We start from the raw sequence: 24,612 nt of genomic DNA, 5'->3' as shown, positions 1-24,612 counted from the left end.
AAATTGATAAATAAATGACAAAGCTTCGATACTTAACATCTGTGTACAGGCCAGTATTTAACATTGTAATCTGTGTGCTGTATATGTTTTTCACAGACCCGTAGACTTATATTGCCACTTTTTATCCATGATGCCAGAAAAAAAAACATGTCTCAGATCTGCACCGACACACGGTGCATGAAAAAACATGGACACGTGAACAGCCCCATAGATTCAAATCGGTCCATCTTGTGGTACATACTTAATTCTCCATATAATCCAGTGGTTTTCCAGTGCAACTGCCCCTTCATTCTCATAATCCATGAGCACCACAAAAGGTGAACTCCCACCAATTAAGTGATGTCATATCCTAGTGTCACGCAATCCCCCCCCCCTTTTTTTTTTTTTTTTTTTAAAGATGGGAATACCAATCCATTTTTGTGCAAACCAGTGATCAGCTGTGATCATGGAGAACCTTGTAGTAAGTCTTTAAGTTTCCGCGTGAAAAGTCGATTAATTGATTTTACAATCTTTCATAAAGTGATTGGTCTTCATTTTTGTAGAAAAAAAAAAAAAAGTTGCCCGAGTGGCTTCCAAACCTCTGCTATTCCCTGGTAAATTCGCATGCCTTCAAATGAGTATGTTCTGACAACAATGCAGCTAAAGGCAGACAAACTGTGGAAAAGCTGAGGCTTTAATATATTAAAACTAATAAAATACTAAAAAAATAAAATACTAATAAAATATTTAAGTTTTTATTAGATATTATTTAACTATACACACATATCTGACAACAAGGCCCTATACATTGTGAATTTTAAATTATACATCTGGTGGTAGCCTTTATATTTTTTACATTCTACATGATGAAAGTTAATCTCTTAACATATAGTCATAGAGGACCCCCTCTGGCCCTGTGCCCAGACCACCGAAAAATGAAATTCCTGCCTGACCGATGTTTGACATGGCAAAAAAAAATGTAAATTATATTTGTAGCCTCCTCTACACTCCCGCAATTATATCTGCCCTTCCTGTACTGCTACAGCTTGGCAAATAGCCGAAAAACTAGACCCTATGACAAATTATTAGGTTCCCAAATGCATGAAGTGAACCTCGGCTCAGAACATTGGCCCATTGTGCAATATTAAGAGTCTGCACAACATTTCTTTTTTTTTTTTTTTAAGACGACCTTTAATAATCACAAGGATGGATTTTTGTGATTTTACATTTTTCTTTATCTGCAATATATTTTAAGAACATCTGATAAATTAAGGAAACACCCCTTAGACCTTTTGGAAGATTTCTCAATATTTGAAAAGTTCTAACTGCTCAATAATGCAATCAGCAAACTTCACCGCATATGAAAAGGTGAACAAATCAAAACCATAGTTCACATGTATGCACTCCAATACGGGTCGGATTGGCCACCAGTAGACAACAGCTTCCCCCGGTGGGCTGAAGCATTCATTTGTGATGTGTAGTTGAATGACTGGCAGAGATCAACTTGATCAACCTTGAGTTGAATGGTGTCTAACTTGGACAACACCTTTTAAGTAAAGTCTGCAGTCGCATACAGTCAGGATTCTCCTGCGCCGGGGAGTGTGCAGGCCCGTGAACGCATGAGATTTGCATACATTCAGTCACGTATCAACAAGACACGTGCAGTAATTTAAATGAATTGAGCGAGGCCGGGCACTTTATTCAGAATGTGGCCAGAAGGATCACATGGCCACCTGCTCGTGGTACCAAAGAATCCTGACAGAGTGCACTGTGCTACCAACAACGGTGATTTTCATGCTATGTCAACTATCTGTTCCCTTACAGTTTGCATCATCCAGTGTGAACTGGCCATTAAAACGAGAGTCAAATCAACTTGTGTGGCTGATGTTTGTTTATAGGCAGAAATCTGCCCGTCTAAATACAATGGATTCACTTCAATAAAAAGGTCATCGTAAGTGGTTTTTGATATGGATTTTGATTTCAATGGGAAATTCACATTGCTGTTTATGCAATAAGGATTTCAAAGCCTCATTGGAAATTTTTTCTTCTTCAACTATCATGCAAAAAAAAAAAAAAAATTCATTGAAATCTTTCTTTTGGAATCTGCTCAAAACTTGACAAAAAAAAAAAGACACTCAAAAAAACACCTTCAAAAATCTATTAAATTTTTTTTTTTGCAGCACAAACACACCGCCAAATCTGAAATCCTCATCAAAAACCACATGGACCCCTGACGTGAATTTTTCTTGAAAATTGTATTGTCATTATTTGGGACTGAAATCACATTACATTGTACATTTATTGCAGCAATTTTGGAAAATTGAGGCAAAAAAATTGTTTTTGCTTTAATTTAAAATTGTGGCTAAAAATTTGCAATTTAAAGAGTGTGGCTGCACAATGATTTTTAAGGCGTTTTTTAGTACCAGACCACAGTAAAAAAAAAAAAAAAAGAAAAAAGCAAATAATGTTTTTTTTTTTTTTCTAAGTGGTTTTGGGTGCTTTTTCAGCTGCAATAGAAACACAATCAATTGACATGCTGCGATTTAAAAAAAAAAAAAAAAAAAACTCAGGCAAAGGGAAAAAATAGCAGTGTAGTATGAATGAGATTTAGAAGTGTTGAATTTTTTTTTTTTTTGCAGAAACAAAAAATACAATAAATACATCAAAAAACGATGGCCAGAGAACAACAGTATATTCAAACGTGGTGTTTTTGAGGAGTTTATTTTTGGCTGTAGAATTACGACTAAGGTTGTGTGCACACCTTCCGTATTTGCTGCAGAAAGCTATGCGACAGCTTCATTGCTCTGAAACACTATGGAAATGATATTCAGTTGCATAAAAAAAAAAAAATCTGCAAAATCTGCAGCATGAAAATTCACCCCGAGTTTAAATACAGTCAATGTTGCCCATGTCAACCAATCACAGCGCAGCTTTCGGTTTTCAAAAATGTCATTACAAATGAAAGCCGCTCTGTGATTGGCTGCATCGATTCATCAAGGTGTAAAAGTGTAAACATAACAGGATAATGTGAGACTTTCACTGGAAATAGCGCCATAGTCCGCCGATTCGGTCTGAAGCTTTAGTGTAACCGTATGATGATGTAAAAGCATCCATAAGATTCATCATGGATGTATCGTGCCTAGTATATCTAGAAGAAATAGAAGCAAAGTTATGAAAACTGCTAAAAATAAGAACTGTTGCCCGTAACTACCAATAACGGCACAGCTTTCATTTCTAAGAGCACTTTTGAAAAACGTAAGCTGCGCTGTGATTGGTTGCAATGGGCGATATTTAGGCCCTAAAACAGACTTCAGAAATTGAAAGAAAAAAAAAAGTCTATGTTGCACATAGGAACCATTTTCACAAATCTGCTCCAGGGCCTCAATGTTGTCTATAGAAACTAATCACAGTTTTCAGGTTTCAAAATACGTATTAGGTTTCATTTCTAATTGGTTGCTATGGGCAACAAAAACATGCTTTTCCTTTTTAGCAGTTTTCATCCCTCTGTACGGGGATGAAGGAGTAAAAAGATGACCATGATCTCGCTTAAGATGAGTGTCTACAAGTAAACATCGCCATTTTCTGAGCAAAGATAAGAACAGAGAGGAGAGAATGACAATAGTAGGAACTGAAGAGCTTAGCACATGTTCCCTGAGGGAAAATATTAGAGGAGACACCAGGTCAGGTGACTGCTGTGGCGCAGTGAATTATAAAAAGCCCAGGAAGACAAAAGTTTGGCCAACTCTTCCCATTCTTCCAACAGGACGGATGTGTGGTACAGCGAGCTGGATTATAGTTAGGATTATGAAATTATTATGAAAGAAAAGGTGTGAGTGAAGAGCCGACCCGAGTAGTCAGATGCAAGTGAAGAACAGACTGCTCGGGTCTCATCTCTGGCTCTAATCACTCTGAGTCAGAGTGGGCTAAGCCAAGGCCAGAGATAAGAGACCAGATCCGAGCCGAATGGGTCAAGCCAAGATCAATGACAAGAGACCAGATCCAAGCTGAATGGGCCAAGCCAAGGCCAGAGACTAGAGACCAGATCTGGGAGATCCGAACAGAGTGGGCCAAGCCAGTGTCAGAGACGAGACACCAGATCCAAGCCGAGTGAGCCAAGCCAAGGTCAGAGACTAGAGACCAGATCTGGGAGATCCAAGCAGAGTGGGCCAAGCCAGGGCTGAGAGAAAGACCTGATTGCAGAGGAAGGACATTCATGTCAGCAGCTATCGCCATTGAAGACATATGGTACAGAGTGGGGATAGGGCAGTGCTTTAGGGAGCAAAGGTGGCCAGTGTGACAAGCATACCATGTACCAAATAACTCACCAATATGTGACTTGCGGCTTAGCGGGTAGTATTGTCGACCCCCATTAGGGCCTGTGTGACGTTTTGAGCAGTCTAGAAAAAAAAGACAATGGTGACAGGCCCAGTAGTGAGAGCGATGCCCATTAGGTTGGGGTATTAGGACTAGACATTACATACGATAGCAGTCCCTTAACTGTAAGCATAACTGATAGTGTGTATATATAAATCGTTGTATAGATATCCTGATTAGTTGTACTACCGTATGCGGATTGTGCCATACTTTACTCATTGTTCACTGTTACTTTTGACACAATGACTACATATTTATCGTTTGGTGCTGAACAACTATTGATTTAGCCGTCTCATTGTCTGCACTGTTGCATCCGTGTACCTGTTAACACCTCTGCCTCCATTTTTAATGTGTAAGGGTATCTTAGGCTTCTTCCATATGCATCATGCCTAGTAGATCATCATAGGGTTACAGTAGGACACTTCGGTCAGAATTCGTGGCATATCTCGCTGCTGTTTACAACGCGAGCCTCACATTATCCTTTCATGTTCAGACTTCTACGCTACAGCTGCTACTCTTGGACCTTTTAAGACTCCGCTTGTAACATTGCAACATATAAATAAAGACATTCGACATCTTACACCAGTAAATAGGGTTGTGTGGCTCTTGAAGGAATGCCCCGGTATTTATAGAAGCAGGACAGCTGTGCTGGACATGTAATGGCCAATACTTTAGCAGGTGCAAACACTACGATTAGCCGGGCCAAATGTACACACAGCTATTAATTCATCAAGAGTTCTGATCACTTACAATGTCGCTGTCGAGAGGTTGGCAGACAAGTCAGTGGCAGCGAGTGCCATAGTCTACAGAGTCCTTATGGATCTTACATAAAAAGAGCAGATGGCCGATCTTATTACGTTCCAGTTGCTTTAACACAGTTGAACACTGTGGATTAGGAAGGAAAGTTTAGGGTTTTTTTTGCGGGCTAAATCTGCAGACGTAAAACTAAGAACCTAAATATATATAGGGTAAAAAAAAATTCATGATAAATCTGAGGACACAAATTCCTAGAGCATCAAAGTTTTCTTGTCTTTTTAGAACAGGTTAACACTTGGGGTTGCACTGATGCAAAGTAAAAGCTCATTCAGACAGTCCCAATTATAATATGAGTTTTATTATCGAAATTTTCAAAAGTGCAACAAAAATAAAAAAAAGGTATTGCATTTATTTAATTTATTTATTTTTTTGGGGGGGGGGTAGGGGTCAGACATCTGCAGAAAAGAACACAGAGTAAAAAAATGGAGTTCGTAGTGTGGGAATTCACTCTACACACGTGGGAAGGCGAATTTAGAGCTTTCTGCAACGGAGAATCAGTTTAATTCATCTGAACAGGGTTGCTGCTGATGAATGGGACAGTCATGGATCTTTCTGCAACAAAATCCATAACAAGCACCCAGTGTGGAAACATACCTTAACCCCTTTACGACCTTGTCATGTTCAGTTTTTTGCATTTTCATTTTTTGCTCCCCTTGTTCCCAGAGCCATAGCGTATTTATTTTTCGGTCAATATGGCAGTGTGAGGGCTTATTTTTTGCGGGACGAGTTGTACTTTTAAACGCCATTACTAGTTTTACCATATCGTGTACTGGAAAACAGGAAAAAAAATCCAAGTGCAGTGAAATTGCAAAAAAATTGCAATTCCAGAGTTTTCTGGTTTTTTTTTTTTCTTTCCACGTTCACTGGATGCTAAAACTGACCTGCCATTATTATTCTCCAGATCATTAGGAGTTCGTAGAAACCAAACATGTATAGGTTCTTTTTTATTTAAGCGGTGTAAAAAAAAAACCCAAAGTTTGCTTAAAAAAAAAAAAAAAAAACGCCATTTTCCGAGACGTGTAGCGTCTCCATTTTTTGGGATCTTGGGCCGGGTGAGGGCTTATTTTTTGCGCGCTGGGCTGACATTTTTATTGATACCATTTTGGGGTAGATACGATGTTTTGATTACCCGTTATTGCATTTTATTGCAATGTTGCGGCGACCAAAAAAACTTAATCACATCAGTAAACGGCGTAACGAGAAAAAAATTCCAAATGCCAGAATTAATTTTTTTTATATTGATGGTATCGCCGTGTTCAGAATCGCCCGATCTAAGTGTGTATGTGGGATTTATTTTTTATTATTTTATTTTGAATGGGGCAAAAAGGGGGTGATTTAAATTTTTTTTTTTTTTTTTTTTACACTTTTTGCTCGCTTCTATAGTCTCCATAGGAGACTAGAAGCAGCAACTGTCCAATCGCCTATGCAAAGTAGAGGTGATTAACAGATCGCCTGTATATAGCAGAAACGCTCCTGTGCTATGAGCGCCGACCACTAGGTGGCGCTCAGAGATCTTTACATGACAACCACTGGGGTCTGCTGCAGACCCAGGGTTGTCATGCCCACCCATCAGTGACACGCGATCATGTGACAGGGTCACCGATGGGCGGGGTAAGAGACGCGCTTCTGGTTAGGCGCTGTTAAATGACTGTCAGAGATTGACAGCGGCATTTAACTGGTTAACAGTCGTGGGTGGATAGCGATTCCACCCGCGGCTGTTGAGGGCACATGTCAGCTGTAAGAATCAGCTGACATGTGCTCAGTGCGTGCTCACAGCTGGAGCCCTCACTGAATCTGGGGTGATAGCCTGGGGTGTACTAATACGCCCCAGACTAGTAAGGGGTTAAAGACCATGTTCACGTGATGTGATCATGCTGGGATTCACACAATTTTCCAAAATTACAGTAAATATGCAACGATTTTACACAGCAACTTGAGACCAAAAATAAAAAAAAGTGACGTGCAACTGAATCATGTGCAAACCAGTTGTTTTAAGATTACAGGAAAATTACACTGCTGTAGGCCAATGAATCAGTATAATCATGGCCTTAGGTTCTGGAAGAGAGTGTTAGTGTGACAACACAGCTTTTCTTAATTATGCCAGACATACTTTTTGATGGCCAAGAGCAATATACCTTTATTTTTTATGTCGACTTTAACCTGTTTTCTTCTTTGATTGATTAACAGACTATTGTTTGAATAATCCTAAATGTTGACACTTGAGTTAAGATGTACTGCATCTTATTGTCTGCAAATCTTGCAAGATAGGGTCATGGAGCAATACTGTTTGATAATATGCTGATTACGTATTTTACCAGCCCAGGAAGTTGATTTGCTGAGCAAAGGACGACAAACTATGCAAGTTGATTAAATGCTCAAACAATGAGTCATGAGCTCTTTCCACCTTCATCCCTGACCTTTGATGGCTGCAAGTACAATTGTGATCTATGAAAAGAGGGTTCTGCCTCTATTCAGTGTCATTCTACAGCACGTCAGCTAAGTGGACTACGGCCCCATCTGGAGGAATACAGATCTGCTCCATTGACCATTGCTGAACCCTCAGAGATGTCTTGAAGAATGCAGGTTGGGACAAAAGGGACACAAAGCCCAAGACCTCACTGCTCTCTGCTAGTTTCCCAAGCTTGTTGTTACCTTCTTCTCTTTGGGGACCCGCCAAAAGCAGGGTGCCACTGGTGGGGATAGTCTGCCCTGGAAGCCCAGAAATCGCAGCTACTCTATTCCCGGCATGCCAGCAGAAGGGCGAGGACTCGGTAATTTGCACCATCTTGGGTACTTGCTGGGACTGTTCTGTTTATTGTCAGCTTTGTGGTTCAATAAAGTATTGCCACACTAGTCAGACAACATAAGGTGCGGGTAAAGCAGTGTTACGCCCACAGAAGACCCTGTGTCTTCAGTTAGTTTATAGCTTTGAGAGTTTTTGATGTTGCAGAATTTCTACACCATTTTTGCACCTATTTAAAATTAGATTACTTCCGGTTTTTCATTGCCTTGTTTTTTTGTTTGTTTTTTAATGTATTTTTAATGCTGGGTTTGCCTTTTTGGTGTGCTATGCTTTAAATAAAGCTGCTTGATTTTGTTCCTGGTATTTAATGGCTTTGATAAAACTTTATTGATATACTTTGGTGGGGATTTCATCCGTTTTTGATGCGTTTCTGCATCGAAACTGCACTAAAAATGCTTGTGTGTTTTTTCGCTTGAGGATTTTCCGCACTTAATCCAAGTCTATAGAGAAAATCCGCACAGAAAACTCAGCGTACCCGCAAGAGAAATTGTCATGCTGCGGATTTGAAAAGCTCACGGCAGGTCCGTTTACGATGAGTAAAATAAAAGCACAGTGGGCAGGGGATTTTTATAAATCCCATCCACTTTGCTTGAACTGTGAGATGCTGCGTTTTTGACACAGGGAAAATACACAGCGTCAAAAATGCACCAAAAGCTCATTGTAGGAACGTAGCCTAAATGTTCTAAAACCAGACATTGACCCTGTGAAACGAAGATTCTATAACACAGAACAATGGCGCTCTAGATCATTTCAAACAGACATTCATGGGCCCAGGATAAGGACACACTGACACTTCGGATTATAGTTTTCTTGTCCTATATCTCAAATGTCAATGTGTCAGTGTAGCTCATGTAATACTGGAAAAATAATAAACTCCTATTTGGTAAGGCTCATTTCATCCTATTTCGGGAGCTTAAAGTATCCGAGTTCTCAGACATCAAAGTCATTGACACGCAAACCTAGAACAGTAACAAACTCACCCTTGGGTTCTAAAACCATTGCACGGTTTTTGAAATGGCTTTATTCAACAAAAGTTTATGGGATTTAAAAGGTCACTCGGATGAACCTTATAGACATTTATGAACGTAGTCTTAGGCTTCACACGCCCAGATATTTCCAGTACTGGTAAAACCATTAGAGGAGACATCCGTGTCTGTGTGTACCTGTGTGATAACCATGTGCCGCATCAGAATCACACGTACAGCCGCCTTGGAATCAGCAGTACAGATAGTGCTGTTCCCAAGCGTAGGGTGCTGAAGGAATCTCTCATTGTCCCCTGCTTGCGCTGAAATCAGCACGAGCAAGGGACAATGTTAAGAGTAGTATTCAGCTGCTGCATTCTCCGAAAAGTGTAAAAAGAAGAATAAAATAAAAAACTCATACTCACCTGGCTTGAGGCGACCGCACATGCTGAGGAGCAGAGGAGAATGACTCGCTGCAGCGAGCAGACCCTTACAAGAGCATATATTCTCTCACGCAAGAGAATTGGGCACATTATGCTAATGACACTCGACTCAAACTCTGACACAGTTTGAGCTGAGTGTCATCTTGGGGTGATCAGTTTCTCTTGCATGAGAGAATCACAGCACAGGTGTGGAGAAGATGGAGAACCAAATTTCTCCATCTTCTCCATTGTCTGAGTCAGCAGATGTCGAAAGACATCAGAATGCAATCCGATGTTTCACACGCACCAGTAGACTTAAATGGGTGCGTGTGATATGAATTTCGGGGCCACTCGCAGCATGCTGCGATTTCTTTCCACAGGAAAACTTGTCTCTCTTGAATGGAAACACTCCATCATAGGTGTGTCAGATGTGACTGTCTCCCTGCAGTTGGTTGCAGAAGATCTCTTCGTTTGGCATTACAGACGCCTTCTTAGATCTGTATCACTCTAGGACCCAGAGGCTACCTGCCTTCTGCTAATTGACGCCTAGGCCTGGGTGTTTAAATACTTTTTTGGCCTTCACAAAGGAACATGTGAATATCAATGGCACCTCCCTGTAGCAGTCTGCTGACTTCCTCTCTGGTGTCTTGGAGGAGGTTTGGTGCAATCTCTCTGAAGTTGGCTCAAGCCAAGTTACTTTCCCATGTGTTAGTCCCCACTAACTGCTATAGAAAACATGGGAGACATGGGAGCTCATCCCCCTCCTTCCCTATCCAGGGCCAAGCTCTAGGGAAATACAGGGTTTAGGTTCCTGTGCGGCGATTGGTGAAGTACCAATATAGAGACGTTAGGGGAGACCGGGTGATATCAGATGAGCGTAGGAGGTATCCACTCCCCTTTCCCTAATGTCTGGGCTCCCTTCCCCTCTTCCCTTCGTGTTGCACTTATTCTTTCCTACACTTTGCGTGACACACTTACACGGATGTGTGAATCTATCCCAATTATGTAAAATGATAATTAAAAATAATTCAATATATCATCATCAAAAACAATATTCCTGTGCTGAACATCCCTGTCCTCTCAGCAGACATTGAGTTTAGTTGGTGAATAATGAGTCATCCGTCCTACTACAGACCTCAGGACTAAATATTTCCAAATATGTAATGGCCTGTTTGTTTTACTTGCTGTTATATTTGGAAATAAAAGTTCTCCAGACCTGAGTTCAAGCCAGAAGACATTACTCATCTACAAACAAAGCAACTGGAAACATCCGAATGAAAAAAAGGAAAAGCTTTCATCTATGAGAAAAGGAGGCATTTTATAATAACACACGTGGATTACAGCTCGTAATCACCCCGAGCAGCGCTGGCTGAAACCACTATTAGGAAAGGGGCTGCTGTTCTGGATCCTTAGAAGAGTAGTCCTGGGAAGAAGACATGTCTCCGTTAGAAGTCTCAGCTCATTTAAAGGGAATCTGCTTTGACCCCAAATGCTAGTAACATGCAGATATGGGGGTAATCTGCAGGTCAATAACGTACTAAAGCAGTGCGACCGCCGCACTGAAAGCCCGGCTACTGGGAGGAAATTAGCTTTATTCCTCCTGGCAGCCTCCATTTTTCAGTCATAGAGGCTCTGCTTTAGGCACCACTCTGCACACATTGAATGCTGGTGCATGGTTACAGCTGCCGCTCAACTGACAGCTGGCTCAGTACAAAGCCGGCTGTTACTCAATGTGCTAGGACAGCCGCTGCTCACTGCGCTCAGAGAGGTGACTGAAGCCACGTCTCTGACTGAAAGCTAAAGGCATTTTCTCCTGAACGCTGGGCTTTGTCTGGCGGACGGGCAGCTTTAGGACACCATTAACCCCATATCTTCAAATTAATAGCGTTTCGGGACATGACAGGTTTTATTTAATAATGGAGATGGAGAATAAAAAATACTATCCCCAGGGTATAACAATATGGGATGATTAACTGATTAGCACACACACGAAAAAAAAAAAAAAGGTTCTCCAGGTTTATGCAATTTCATTCTCTCGAATAAAGTCTGCTGGCCACAACATTGCTTGTTTTAAGAAATAAAAAAAAAATTAAATTAAAAAATAACTTTTGTCCCTGGCATTTCAGATCCACGCTGGATTCTCCACTTCCTCCTTTCGGCTATCGTCTTCTCTTCTGTGTTCACTCTTCAGCACTTCCGATGAAGACTAAAGCTGGAGAGAAATCAAGTCCTTGTCTGAAGCCTAGTGAACAATGGAGGCGCTAAGGAGTAAGGGAGACTTAAGAGAAAAGTGGAGCCAGAGGAAGGAAATGAGCCAGTGGATGATGAAGAGGCGAGTTGCGGTGCCAGGATAGGAGGAGTATAAACATTTTATATTCTTTAAAATCCCTCTTCCCAGTCTGTAGAGACAGCAGAGCCTTAAGGGCATTTACTAACAATTCAATTCATACCAAGCAAATTCAATACAAATTGAATATCCCGGGCAAATATGAGCGAATCTGATGAAATTCACAGTCAGTCACTCTCTTATTCCGGTACATGAGAGCCTAATGGAAACCAGTGACAAGTTATGGGTCAAAAACTAAAAATTACTGTATAATCAAATTCACAGCGACTTTGTAATATGAAAATAAAATAAAAAAATGGACTGTTTCTGAAATGAAAAGCTGACTAATGACCTGCGTTTGGTTTTGAAGCTACACTATAATAAAGAATGGGAAAGGAACTGAGATCCACCACCTGTCCTATAGGAGATGGCTGTTGCTCCGATTTCCACCTGCTCCCTCTTTAATCTATTATGTCTTTCTACAATTTCTAAGCTGCAGGCCTATACTGGACCTCCATATTCCCTTAAATTCATGGCTTTCAGAGGTTCAGAGCAATGTTTTACTAAGTAATTATGAAGACTTTCTCCAAGAGGGGAACTACTTTCGGTCATGCAGTGCCATATCGAGGCACAATATGGAACCAGGCTTGGACTGGCCAACAGAAGAACAGGAGAATCCTTCAGTGGGCACCTGTGCAGGAGTGGTCCACCACCCTCTTATATAAGCAGTACTTAGCACCATATACTTGAATCACTTTGTACAGATAAAGGCGACATTTTATTCATTTAACAATCTACCCAGTTCATTGTTATATAAATTTGTGATTGAGGATAATGTCACATTTGCATGTAGCTGAGAAGTGGGGCGCTGGAGTTGATTATTGGTGGGCCCTTGGCTCCCCAGTCAGACACTGCATGGAATGCCTACAGCTCAAAAATAACCATCCGAATTGTCCGTATGTGCTGGACATTACAGGCAATTATGTCTTCGTACCACACACCTGTAATAAAGGAGTACGCTGCCAAGATATTACTGATCAATGCCATCTTCGAGTTGCTTTGTCCCACAGGTGCCATGGTTTGATTGGAGATAGGGGGATCGATGGCTCCCATAGAGAGGTTATTATCGATTGGGTAGAAGGCTGCAGCCTGTCCTTTCTTGGCGTCTGTAAAATACACAAGGTGAACAGTCAATCTTACTATGGTGGTTAATGTACACTACATATAGGTCATATATAGCTCCCTTGTTTGGGACATGTAATGCCATTGACCTCATAAGACCGAATCTAGCAATTTGAGTTCTTAATGGTACCTGTGAGGTGGGTAATATGGACAACATAGATCTCACTTCGATAATCTCAAAATAGGATAGGTGATAAATGTATAAAATAAGCTCTGATCAAATGAAAAGAGATCAGGAGAGCAGACTGTCAATTACATGTCTCACACTGGTAACGCCCAGAGTTGGACTGGCCCACAGAGAAACAGGAGAATCCTCAGGTAGGCCCCTGTAAAGGAATGCTAATAAGTAGTGCTATTACACTTGATTCATTGCAGAGAAAAGGTATCATATAATCATTCATTAAACAAGCCTGCTAAATTAATATTGCATAAACGCAAAAATAAAATTGTGCATTAAAGTTGAGTTATTTTGGCACGTAGCTGAACAGTGGGCCCCAAGAATCAATGTTACTGGCGGGCCTTTGCCAATCCAGCCCAACACTGTTAATACCCATTTCATTTAATATAATCTCTGGAGGCAGATTCTCAGGGAGATCTATGTCCGGCCCATAGATCTTAACAGCTCATTTACATATTAAGAAAATGTGTGAATTTTTCAGGAATAAAACTTTGGATCGCAGAGATCAAGGTATCATTTTATTCAACTCATTATGACCTTCAAGAGCATATAGACGGCTTAGGAGGGTTGATCCTACTGCCAGGTTCCTTTTAAAGGAACTGTATAATGTAATATTCTTAACGGGGAAACTCCACAATGAATAAGAGAAGATTACAGTCTGGAGAAGCGCGACTTTAGACTCTGATGTATTTACTTGCCGAGTTTTACAGAACACAACCAGAACTCTTCTCCAATATAAACCTCTCAGCTGATGAGCTAAACAAGAGATGATACAAGACACTGTCTCGCTGACTTTCTCCAGACCTGGATGCATGACTTCTGCTTTATGTCTGGAGCCAATTAGACCTGAGACAGATGTATTAATCACTTCCTCTCATACAGGCTTATGAAAATTACACAGACAGCTTCTGGCAGGACCGTTCCGCTTGGACGACAATCAAATACCGAAATCAGCTATATTCTTGGAAACACACACAGAGGTCCTCCGTTTTGGACAATCTCTACTTGCAGTAAATTAACAGATCATAAAGTATCCTCTTGCTGGGATCTCTAGCTGTAATAGATTAAGGATATGTGCACACGATCAGGACTTGAAGCAGAAATTTCCTGAGCGTTTCTGCATCTCCTTGGCAGGAAAAACGCTGGGCGTTTTTGATGCGGTTTTTGAAGCATTTTTGTACATCAATGCATGCTTTTTGGAGCTAAATAAAAGTTATTTGGTGGGACATTGCTCTTTGGATTACCGTCAGAACTGGAGTGAGTATATTGGTTAATTTAAATGATTAAAGAATGTGTCTGTTGTATTTCAAATTAAGTGTTTGCTCTTATCTGTGTGTTTATTTAACGCTTTACTTTACTTTAATTAGTTTTGGTCATGAAAAGGTCTGATTGAAACCTTGGCATCAAACAAAAGAGCTAGGTGTCAGCTAGTCCCATTCAGCCACTCTTCATTAGCATTTCTATTCATGTAATTTATGCAGCAGCTGTGTGCTGGTATTTTTAGCCTAGGAAGGTGCCATTTGCAAACATGGTCAAGAGCCATTAACAGCTCAAAGCTGGTTCATTAGCAGCTACCTACCCCCGATCAGCAACAAGCAGCCCTTTGGACACAGCACATTTTTGTTGTGTCCAAAACGTGGTGTTCTAATGCCGCACTTTTGTTGTCGGTACATGTGAATCCACCGCATATAATGACACTGCAATCAGTCAAAATCTGCAGTGGAAACTAGCGTGTCCTCTACAGAAATTGACATGCTGCGGGTGAGTTTGGGTATGTGGCCACGATCAGGAGCTGCTGGAGGTTTGACGCTGCGTGGTTATACAGCGTCAAACCTGTTTTGGACGCAATCAAAAAATATGCGTCCAAAGCGCTGCTACGTCCGGGATCATGGGCACGGAGTCTAAAATGTAAAAAAAAAAAATTGCATGGGCTCCCGCGTCATTTTTATAAATAGCAGATCAGCCCCGGCGAGCTTACCACCCTGGGAACATTCTTGAGAATGTTCTCAGGTTGAGGTCACGTGACCAATCAGCTGATCGCTGACGTCGCCGCAAATCCTGGGAGCCCAGTAGACGGCAGGGAGCGAGCGTGCTCCCATCAGTAAACCGTTGGCTGCTGGGAGGAGAACATTGCCACAGGGGACCAAGAGGACACCGGGGGTCGCCAGACAAGTAAGTTTCTTTTTTTCTTTTTTACTTTTTTTCTTTTTTAATTTATTTATTTATTTATTTATTTATTTTTTTTTTTTTTTTTTTTTTTTTTTTTTTTAACTGCGGGCAGTTCCTGGCTCTGCTGAGGAGAACTACTGCTCTCCTCAGCAGCGCCGCTCTTGCTGTTATCAGCAGGAGTGGCGGTCAGATGAGAGGAGCAGTAGTACCCCTCTCCTGACCCGGGTACCAACCGCACTGCGTTTCCAGAGCGTTTTCCGCTCATTGGCTTTAATTTAAACTAAGCAAATCTGCAAGTATAGATATTATAAACTATAAATCACAGCACATCAGGATTAGCATTGCTATAGCTGGTAGACCTATTAACATGCTTTTTGCAGCGTTTCCGTTGTGTGCACTTAATTTATGAAGAAGGAATAACCCTTAAAAGGGGTATTCCCATCTCCAAGATCCTATCCCAATATGTAGTAGGTGTAATAATAGTAATATTATCTGTCAGGGATTCCACCCACACACACAGTCAGGAACGACACCAGGGAGATCACGCAATATCTCACCGTGCCGTCACGCTGTCCGTATTTTGTCCGGAGTCGCAAGCACGCGATTCAGACTTCTCTCTACGTAGGTATCGGTAAGCGACCAGTGAGAGTATGGCATAACACCCTGGGTTCAGCAGCCTGGAATCTGTATTTAACACCCTCCGTACGGTCACTGTCAGCTTCACGATAGCCCAATTATTAATACTCTCTGCCACCACCGGCCGAGTTTAAAATATAATACAGGCCTGGCCGGACGCCTGCGTTTTGCTAGCGTATATGGCTTCGGGGGAGGGAACAATTACAGAACAAAAGAAACAGAACTATTAAATTTTATATTTAATCCAAAAGGGAGGCATTGTTTAGGAAAAATATATACATAAGGATGTTACAAAGGGGACATTAAAATACATAGGCAGTAATATAAAATAAAACAGGATAAAAAAGTGAAACTTGCACTATAAAGTTCGCTGCGACGACTCAATATAGGTGGAGGAGGGCCTCCCCGGTTGGAATATGCTGTTATTGAACAGGACCCGTTGCTTATAATTCTTATTCCCCCCTGGCAATGAGTGCTCCTGTCTTCTCCCCTTAGGTATAAGAGAATCTATGGCGATCTGGCCACACGCCCCTTGTGGTGACATCATGTGGGCCAGTCTCCAGCCTGTACAGTTTTATTAAAAATGCTATCTTCTGTGATAACTCATCGCTCGTTGATCGCAGAAGCTTGCAAACTACGTCATTTTTCCCTGAAGATTTTATCTTTATTTAGATATCATACATCCCATAGCTGCAGTCTGCTATTCTGGTGTTTTTGCGCTGCAGTTCCCCGATTTTGGTTACAGACCTGGAAAACTACCTATACATTCCTGGGCTGATTTGGTCACTACACATATGTCCTGTTACGGTCAGACCTATGGAACTCATAATATTTCATAATGTATATCGGAGTCAGTTTGTCTCCAAATTTACTTTTGAGGCTCGGGAACCAGCTTCACGAGTACATGCAAATTAGTGCCAGCCTGCGTTTTAATTACCTCCTGCGTCTTTCAGAGACAAGATGCTTGCTTCCTAACAAAGTTATAACACTCCTTGCCTGGCATCGTTTGCATAAACTATTTCCCAGGCATGTGTTAATTGGGGCTTTTGTGCTGAGCAGAAGGGGAATAAGGGAGGGGGGTGAACATCTATGTCAGGCAGATATGGAAGAACATTTTCCTGATATTAATATGTTCCTGAGATTATCAAATATGTCCAATTACAAATGTAGTATAGTTTTTCTGATTCATTATCTCTCTTTCCTCATGTGCAGGCATCACAGGACCTTAGGTATCTATGGTTACGTCCATTGATAAAGTCACAGTTCGTTAGCTAGCTGCTAGTGGTCGTAACCATGGATACCCAAGGTCCTGCGATGCCTGCACATAGGGAAATAGATAGTAATATTAGCAAATATGTCCAATTAGAAATGTAGTATAGTTTTTCTGATTCCCTATTACACCTACTACATATTGGGATAGGATCTTGGAGATGGGAATACCCCTTTAAGGTTATCGAATAGTGCTTTCAAAAACAAGCAATTTTGCAATTTACTGCTTGTGAAAATTTGCAGAGGTTCTTGAGATATTAACGCTAGTTTTCAGCACGTCGCCTAGGAGACCGACCACCACTGCTGTCTACTACATTGAAGCTGGACAGTATTAGGAGGCAACAATGCACTCTAGCAATCCTGGCCTTCTTTAAAAACAGTGCCAACAAGCTTCGTAAAAATAAAAAAAAAATTTAAAAAAAGCGCGTGTAAACTCTGCAAATAGTGTTGATCAACAGTGGTGGTCGATCTCCGAGCAACAAATTGTAAATGGAAAGGGTAAATTGTACTCTCAAGAACCGATGAAATTTTTAATAATCAGTAAATTGCAAAATTGCTTGGGTTTACAAGCACTATCCGACAATACTCATTTCTGAAGATGGGAAAAACCTTTCAGATTTCCCTGCAGCGCCACCACAGGATATACTAAGAATTGCACAGTATCTCATTTACATTAATAATCTGTCCTTTCTCTTGAAGACTATCTTACACTCTTTGTAGCCACTGTCATGGGGATCTAGAACAGTGGCCCTTCTGTATTAACTCTATATTCTTTAATAGTGTAAGTAAAAATGGGTTTTAAAAAATAAACTCTTTAAACTCATTTTTCCTAATGAGTAAACCTGTAATATTTTTTATAGCTTCATGCTTGTCATATTTTTAGTTCAGGTGTAAAACTTGTAATCAATACTTATGGTAGAGGTGGCTTTTGTGGCCAATGGGGGTTCCATAGATGAGGGAGGAGCAGGGGTGTAACTTTAATAGGTGCAGAGGTTGCAAAAAAAAAAAAAACACTCCCAAAAAAGTTGAAATTCTTTTAGGGCATGACGCAGGGTTTTTTTCCAGTTAGTTTGGGCCCAAAAATAGTCTGAAAAAGTGCCAAAAAAGCATCCAATGAAATAAATATAATGTACAGCAACGTCAAAACGTCACTGCTGTGCACATGGTCCGTTTTTGGTCAGTCCTTTTTAACCACTTCAGGACGTTTTCCTGAAAACTGCTTTGCTTGGGAAAACTCTGCAGTTTAAAACTAGGGCTATGCGCACATTGTTTTTGCTGGAGCAAAAACATCAAGTTTTCGAGAAGGATTTGAAGACTTACTGTTGGGATTTTTTTTTTTGGCGCGCTTTTTTAGGAGTTTTTAAAGCAAGATGTCAGCTGACCTGCCATGGTTTCCCAAGGAAAAGCCGCTTCAGGAATAAAAGCTTGCGGTCTGTTTTTTTTTTTTTGTTTTTTTTTTTTTTTTTTTTATGATTTAAAACTATATAGAGCGGCATCCAAGCAGAAGCCGCCTGTAAATGAATATACTAGTTTTTTTTAACCGCTTTACATTTTCCAAACCCTGAAGTGGTTAAAAGGTAGTAACAAAAGCCAGAAAATGTGCACCGCAATGTGATATTCACTTTGCTGTGCATTACGTTCACTCTTTGCCGTGGATGTGTAATGCTCGTTTGGAGCGGATTTTTAATTCTGAAGCAGGTCATTTGTGTTGCAGCTTTTATTACAGATTTGTTCTTACCCACTGAAGTCTTTGGTTATCTGCAGCAAAATTAGTAACACTACATTATGGGTTTATTTATCAGTGTGTATCTACAACAAAATCTGCAGGTATAATTTTTTCTTTTTTTTCAGCTTCTAAGGAAATCCACAGGAATATTTGCAGAAACAATTCTGTATGAAATCTGCTTCATTATTCTGTACAGATTTGTTTTTGTGGATTTTCTGGCAAAATTCTTCCCACCTAAGTGGACCCCAAAAGTACGTTCACATGGAAAATTCTTCACCCCCCAAAAAAAAAAAAATGTTCACATTTTGCTGTGGAATTTTTAAGTGCATCATGATTTTTTCATTGCAAGGCATTAAATCAGCAAAAATAAAAGCATTTTTGTAATATGTAGAGTGGATTTCATTTTCCAGGGGAAAAGAAAAAAAAAAGTTAGTACAGAAAATCTTCAGCGTATCCGACCCATGTGAACAAGTCGTTCAATTTATTTGTGTTACCTGGCAGAACTCGCTCCGTTATGAATGCAGGATCAGGAAAGAGGACCCCATCCCCAATCACATCGTGGTCATACGCTCCCGGCAGTCGGGTGAAATGTGTTTGCCGTACTCCTTGGTAATGTGTTGATTTTGGCTGGTATTCAAGCAGCAGTTTCTTTGGTACTAAGAGAAAAACAGAAAAAGGGTTTAAAAAAAATAATCATTAAAAGCAGTAAAAGGAATTTATTCCATTATCCTTAATCTTAGGGGGCATTAATTATAAAATATGTTTATTTTTGTTACATTGGATTAGATTTCTCGGACTGGTGAACACCAGAAGAGGCTGAGAAAGCGTCAGGCTTAAAGTAACCATAAAAATAATGGAAAAGTAAATGGAGCCAATGCAGAACAATACAATCATGAGCAACAAAAGGTTCCATAGTGTTCCGAATATTCCTATCAAATATTTTTGTTATATCCTCAAGGTATGGGACCCACAACCTATTTTTAAAATAGGGGCCCCAGAAGTGGCTGGACATGCACATGACTTCTATGGGAGTTAAGAATAAAGTTGAGCAAGCTTTTAAGAACTCAATGGAGAAAGACGCGCACACACAACCATCTAAACAATGACCGTGGTCATGAGACGTAGGTCCCCTGTTCTTGAGATAAATGCGGGTGCCATCATTAAGAAAAAGTAGACCAGAGATGTCAAACTTGGACAAAGTCGCGGGCCAATCAGTATACAGAATAATGGGCCCCACATAGTCCTCCATACAGAATAATGGGCCCCACATAGTTCTTCATACAGAATAATGGGCCCCACATAGTCCTCCATACAGAATAATAATAGGCCCCACATAGTCCTCCATACAGAATAATAGGCCCCACATAGTCCTCCATACAGAATAATGGGCCCCACATAGTCCTCCATACAGAATAATGGGCCCCACACAGTCCTCCATACAGAATAATAGGCCCCACATAGTCCTCCATACAGAATAATGGGCCCCACATAGTCCCCCATACAGAATAAAAATATTAATAGGCCTCACATAGTCCTCCATACAGAATAAGAGCCTTACATAGAGAGAAGTGGCCATGTTTGGCCAATTGGGCTTGGTCCCCTCAAATCTTCTCTGTGGGCATCTTCATGAGAACCCAGACCACTTGCATAACAGGACAAGATTTTCATAAAAGGAAGAGGGGTGCTATATTTTAAGACAGACTAGCAGGAACAAAAAGAATACACCAGATTCGGGAGAAAAGTGGCACTTACACTAGGTTAAAAAAAAAAACATTTATGGCAAGTGATCGGTCCTCTTCAAAACGTTCGCACTGTCTGGAGACAGACAGTCGAGTGCAGCCCCCATCGTTTGAGGTCTGTCCTATAGTTTTTGAATGGATTAGCATAATACATGCTTGATTGCCACTAGATTCATTGCGGTACTGTAGATGAGGAATGATGAGGGACTCAACAGCTTTATAAATCAGTGGGATTCCCGGCTTTAGTGGTCCCAACAAGGATCATACACGTACATGCATGGACCTATACATGCAGATTGGCCATCCAGTCTTTAGAATGCAATCCATTTTTCTACGAGAGGTAATTCCAACCCAACTTTCCCATAGAATTTCATAAAGAAATGTGTACAATTTTTTTTTTTTTTTTTTAATCAATTGACAACTTTATGGCAGATATACTCAATGTTGGGACATTGATCTGATTTTAAGGGGTACATGTCACTACCAGAGGAGCTTAATATTGAAGCTTTCCACTCATCCCTAAGGTTTTCATTTTTTTTTTCCCTGGAACCATCGACCGCTCCAGTTTACAGAGATGACAAACAATGGCCGCTCTGTGAGCAGATTAAATAAACTTTCCTACATGGTGATTATACAATCCCTCTCGAAATGTGCTAAACCTTATGAATGGATGACGGGAATGAAGGAACGGGAGGCAGGCGAGATAAAGCTGTGATCATGAGGGGCAAAGAGTTCAAAAGTAATCCCATTACAAATCACTAGAGTCATCCAGAAAGTGTGGATAATAGAGAAAGATAGTTTGTATTACACTGCAAAGCAAATGAGAGCCCTTTGAAAAGCATGTCTGAAAAAGATGAATGATGTCAGGACGGAAGCTAAGAGTGTCCAGAGAGCCTCTTGAATGAAGGAGATGGAATCAGTCGGGTATCAGGATTCCGACAAGCCGCAAAGTAGTGCTGCATAGAGAGCACTGTATTAATGTGCACCTACCCTAAACTTTTCATAAGTCATAGTGACAGTTTAGTTGTTTTGGCTATTGTGAAGGCCTAGCACCTAGATCCGCATTGATCAAAACTAATGGGCTGTTCCTCTTGGTCTCTCCTTGAAAAGCCATTGAAGACAAAAAGACTGACTCTCTCTTTGCTCTCTGAATAGTACTGATCGGAGATCTACAGAGTAGTGTTGAGCCACCCCCGTAGTGTTCGAGTTCGGTTCGTCGAACACCCGTGTGTTCGCCGAACTGTTCGTCGAACTGTTCGTCGAACACCTTCGAACACCGTTAAAACCAATGGCAGGCAAACAAAAACACATAGAAACACATAGAAAACACCTTCAAAGGTGTCCAAAAGCTGACAAATTGCTCAGAAGACACAACTAACACATGGAAAAGTGACAAGTACATATAGTCATGCGAAAATAAAAGAGGTGGAGGAGTAAAAGGAGGGGGAGACACAGATATAGGCATGTCATGCCCTTCTAAAATCCAAAAAGTGAGAAGCCGACACGGCCAGTCCGCTCCTGCCCGTGCCACCTCCGTGTCGCCGGGTTTGTGCCAGAGCCGCGGTGAACCCTGACGGCCAGCCCCCCTCTCCCAATACTGGTGCCTGTCCGCTGGTGGGTCGAGCGAGCCCCCTTGTGGTGGAGGCAGCTCTAAGCTTTTTAATTTAAATTGTCTCTCTAATTTGAATGAATACACTTTAAATCCATTTACAAGGATCTATTGGAGGGCAAGTCTCATGCCAGCAGCCGCGGTAATTCCAGCTCCAGTAGCGTCCACTAAAGCTGCTGCAGTTAAAAAGCTTTTATAAGGATCGAGCTCGGCTGTCCACCGCAAGGCATCCTACTGCCAGTCCCAGCCCCTATGCCTTGGGGTGCCTTCTGATGCTCTTCACTAAGTATCCCATGGTCCCGAAGCACTTCCTTTGAAAAAATTAAGTGTCTAAACTACAGGTGGTGCAGCTTGCTTAACAGCCGGGATAATCCGCTTACTAGCAGACACTGCTACTAGGCACAAAGTATTTCCTGGGCTAGATGCAGTTAAAAATTTGTAATTAGATACTCTCGTTGGATGCTGAGAAAGCATTCCATAGAGTCTCCTGGCACGCCATATATGATTCTCTTAAAAAGCTTGGGGTAGGGGTCTAGGGGACCCTTTTATAGCCAAAATCACGGCCCTGTATCGCAATACGTCACCTAGGCTGAAGATAAATGGAACTGTAGCACCCTGAGGGCTCGGTTGCTAAAGACGTATTGCACCTCACCCAGAGGTGTGATATCTCACTCTCAGGTAAGGATGGAGTGTGGATCAGGACCCGACACCTGCATGCATTACACCACATTGCCATGGGGCAGGGCGACCAATATGCCCCTGAGATGGGCACGACAGTCCCTGTCCCTGGCTGGAGTGGGGGGAGGGAACACTGAGGAAGGGGAACCCTGTAGTGCAGGAGCAGGGAGGAAGCAGTTCCTCGGTGCATTGAGAAGGGAGTATAAAAGGTGGGCACCATCTTAGTTCAGTGCAGAGAAGTCTGAGCAGAAGTGGCAGGGAGCAGGGGCTCTGCATGAGCTCTGCTCCGGAGGCGGGCCTAGTAACAGAGGCCCAGGCCTGGAAGAGGGAGAAGGAAGGAAGAGGAGCGGAGAAGGCTCCAGGAACGAGGAATGAAGGGATCCCAGGGGTGCGGACGGGCGAGTCGCCACCGCACGCCCGAATCCACCTGCGTGGAGGGGTCAGGCCAAAGGGGGAGACCGGTCCCCGAACTAGTGGAGGCAGGAAACGACCCTCAGCTAGAAACCGGAGGCTCTGACATTTTATGTGGCGCAGCCCCTCGCTACACCCGCTAGGAAGGCACCACATAGGGTCAGGGAAACTGGCGCCAAGTTTACCAAGAGGAGGCCCGAGGCAGCCGGACAGAAGTGTTGGTAAGAAAGGCCAGACAAAGGACACACAAAGGGGGTCCTGTGAAGCGCTCCAAAGTTATCTGGGAGTTGTCTGAGCCCCTCACCTGGTGAGCACAGTACGACGTGGGCAGCCGTTACCTGCAGACGTGGTCTGGATAATAAGAACTGTGAGTAAAGGCCCTGAACTGCATCACTGACTCCGTGTCGTTACTGCTGCTGCCCTGCACCATCACCCCCATCCTCCGCATACACTGCCCTGAGGCTATACTCCTCCCGTGGGGAGTTATGCTACGCTCTGCTGCACCCACAACACCAGCCTCAGTGGTCTGCCCTGTAGCGGCGGTTCACTCTGACCGCAATCCACGGGTGGCGTAGTCGGACATTTAAACATGAAAACCACATAAATAGTTCCGCCACTGGTTTGACCGCCCTGAGCCACGGAACTGGGTCGCCGCCACGAAGACTACAACCACCAGCATCCACCAAAAAGGGTCCGGCTCCGGGTGTCCCAAGGCCCAGGGGGTGCGTCAGAACATTTTCATCACCTTTCACAATCACCAATGGGACAAGGCAGTGATGTCATCTGTCCCCTCTTATACATCCTAGTGACGGAGCACCTGCTCTCATCAATTCGCCATAACCCCAATATTAGGTGGATTGAGGTGGGAGGCACCGAGTACAAGTGCTCTCTATTTGCTGATGATGTCCTAGTATATATCACTCAATCACATATATCCATCCATGCTGTTATGGCTGAAATAGATCACTTTGTTACATGGTAAAATTTTAAAATCAATGCAGCGAAGTCTGAGGCCCTCGATGTCTCCCTCCCCAAATCCATATAGGATTCCATCCAGTCCAACTTTCCTTTTGCCTGGCCCTCACAGGGTATCAAATACTTAGGAATTCCTATTCATAGATACCTCTCCCATCTATGTTATCTTAATTTTGGGCCCTTTATTGAACAATTCCATACAGACCACGGTTGGCAAGTTAGAACTGTAAGATTCACTACGTGAACCACTGGTGTTTTGTGGAAAAGCACATGTACACTGCGTTCCAAATTATTATACAAAAAGTGTTTAGGAGTGATAAGGGAAGAATTTGTTTGTTTGTCAGTTAAACTCATTGAT

The 24,612-nt window shown here is 41.9% G+C and overlaps 1 protein-coding gene across 4 annotated transcripts in view; it reads right to left on the bottom strand.

Annotated features, from left to right (window-relative positions):
* The window catches only part of LOC141258878 (protein eva-1 homolog C-like), a 723,187-nt gene that overhangs the window by 5,321 nt on the left and 693,254 nt on the right, over window positions 1–24,612 (bottom strand). For 2 of the 4 annotated variants that reach the window (XM_073674091.1, XM_073674092.1), the window contains exons 6-8: window positions 19,337–19,498; window positions 12,684–12,848; window positions 4,305–4,376 (exon numbers count right to left, since the gene is read on the bottom strand). In XM_073674091.1, the coding sequence (XP_073530192.1) occupies window positions 4,305–4,376; window positions 12,684–12,848; window positions 19,337–19,498 (399 nt within the window). The remainder of the gene's footprint in view (window positions 1–4,304; window positions 4,377–12,683; window positions 12,849–19,336; window positions 19,499–24,612) is intronic. The other 2 variants (XM_073674093.1, XM_073674094.1) reach the window with 1 other exon arrangement.

The sequence above is a fragment of the Phyllobates terribilis genome, unplaced genomic scaffold, assembly GCF_046119375.1.
Source record: "Phyllobates terribilis strain yellow unplaced genomic scaffold, ASM4611937v1 Scaffold_3__8_contigs__length_932513732, whole genome shotgun sequence".
NCBI classification, from domain to species: Eukaryota; Metazoa; Chordata; class Amphibia; order Anura; family Dendrobatidae; genus Phyllobates; species Phyllobates terribilis.
The sequence above is the reverse complement of the archived record's forward strand: the minus strand, read 5'-3'. Positions and strand labels throughout refer to the sequence as shown.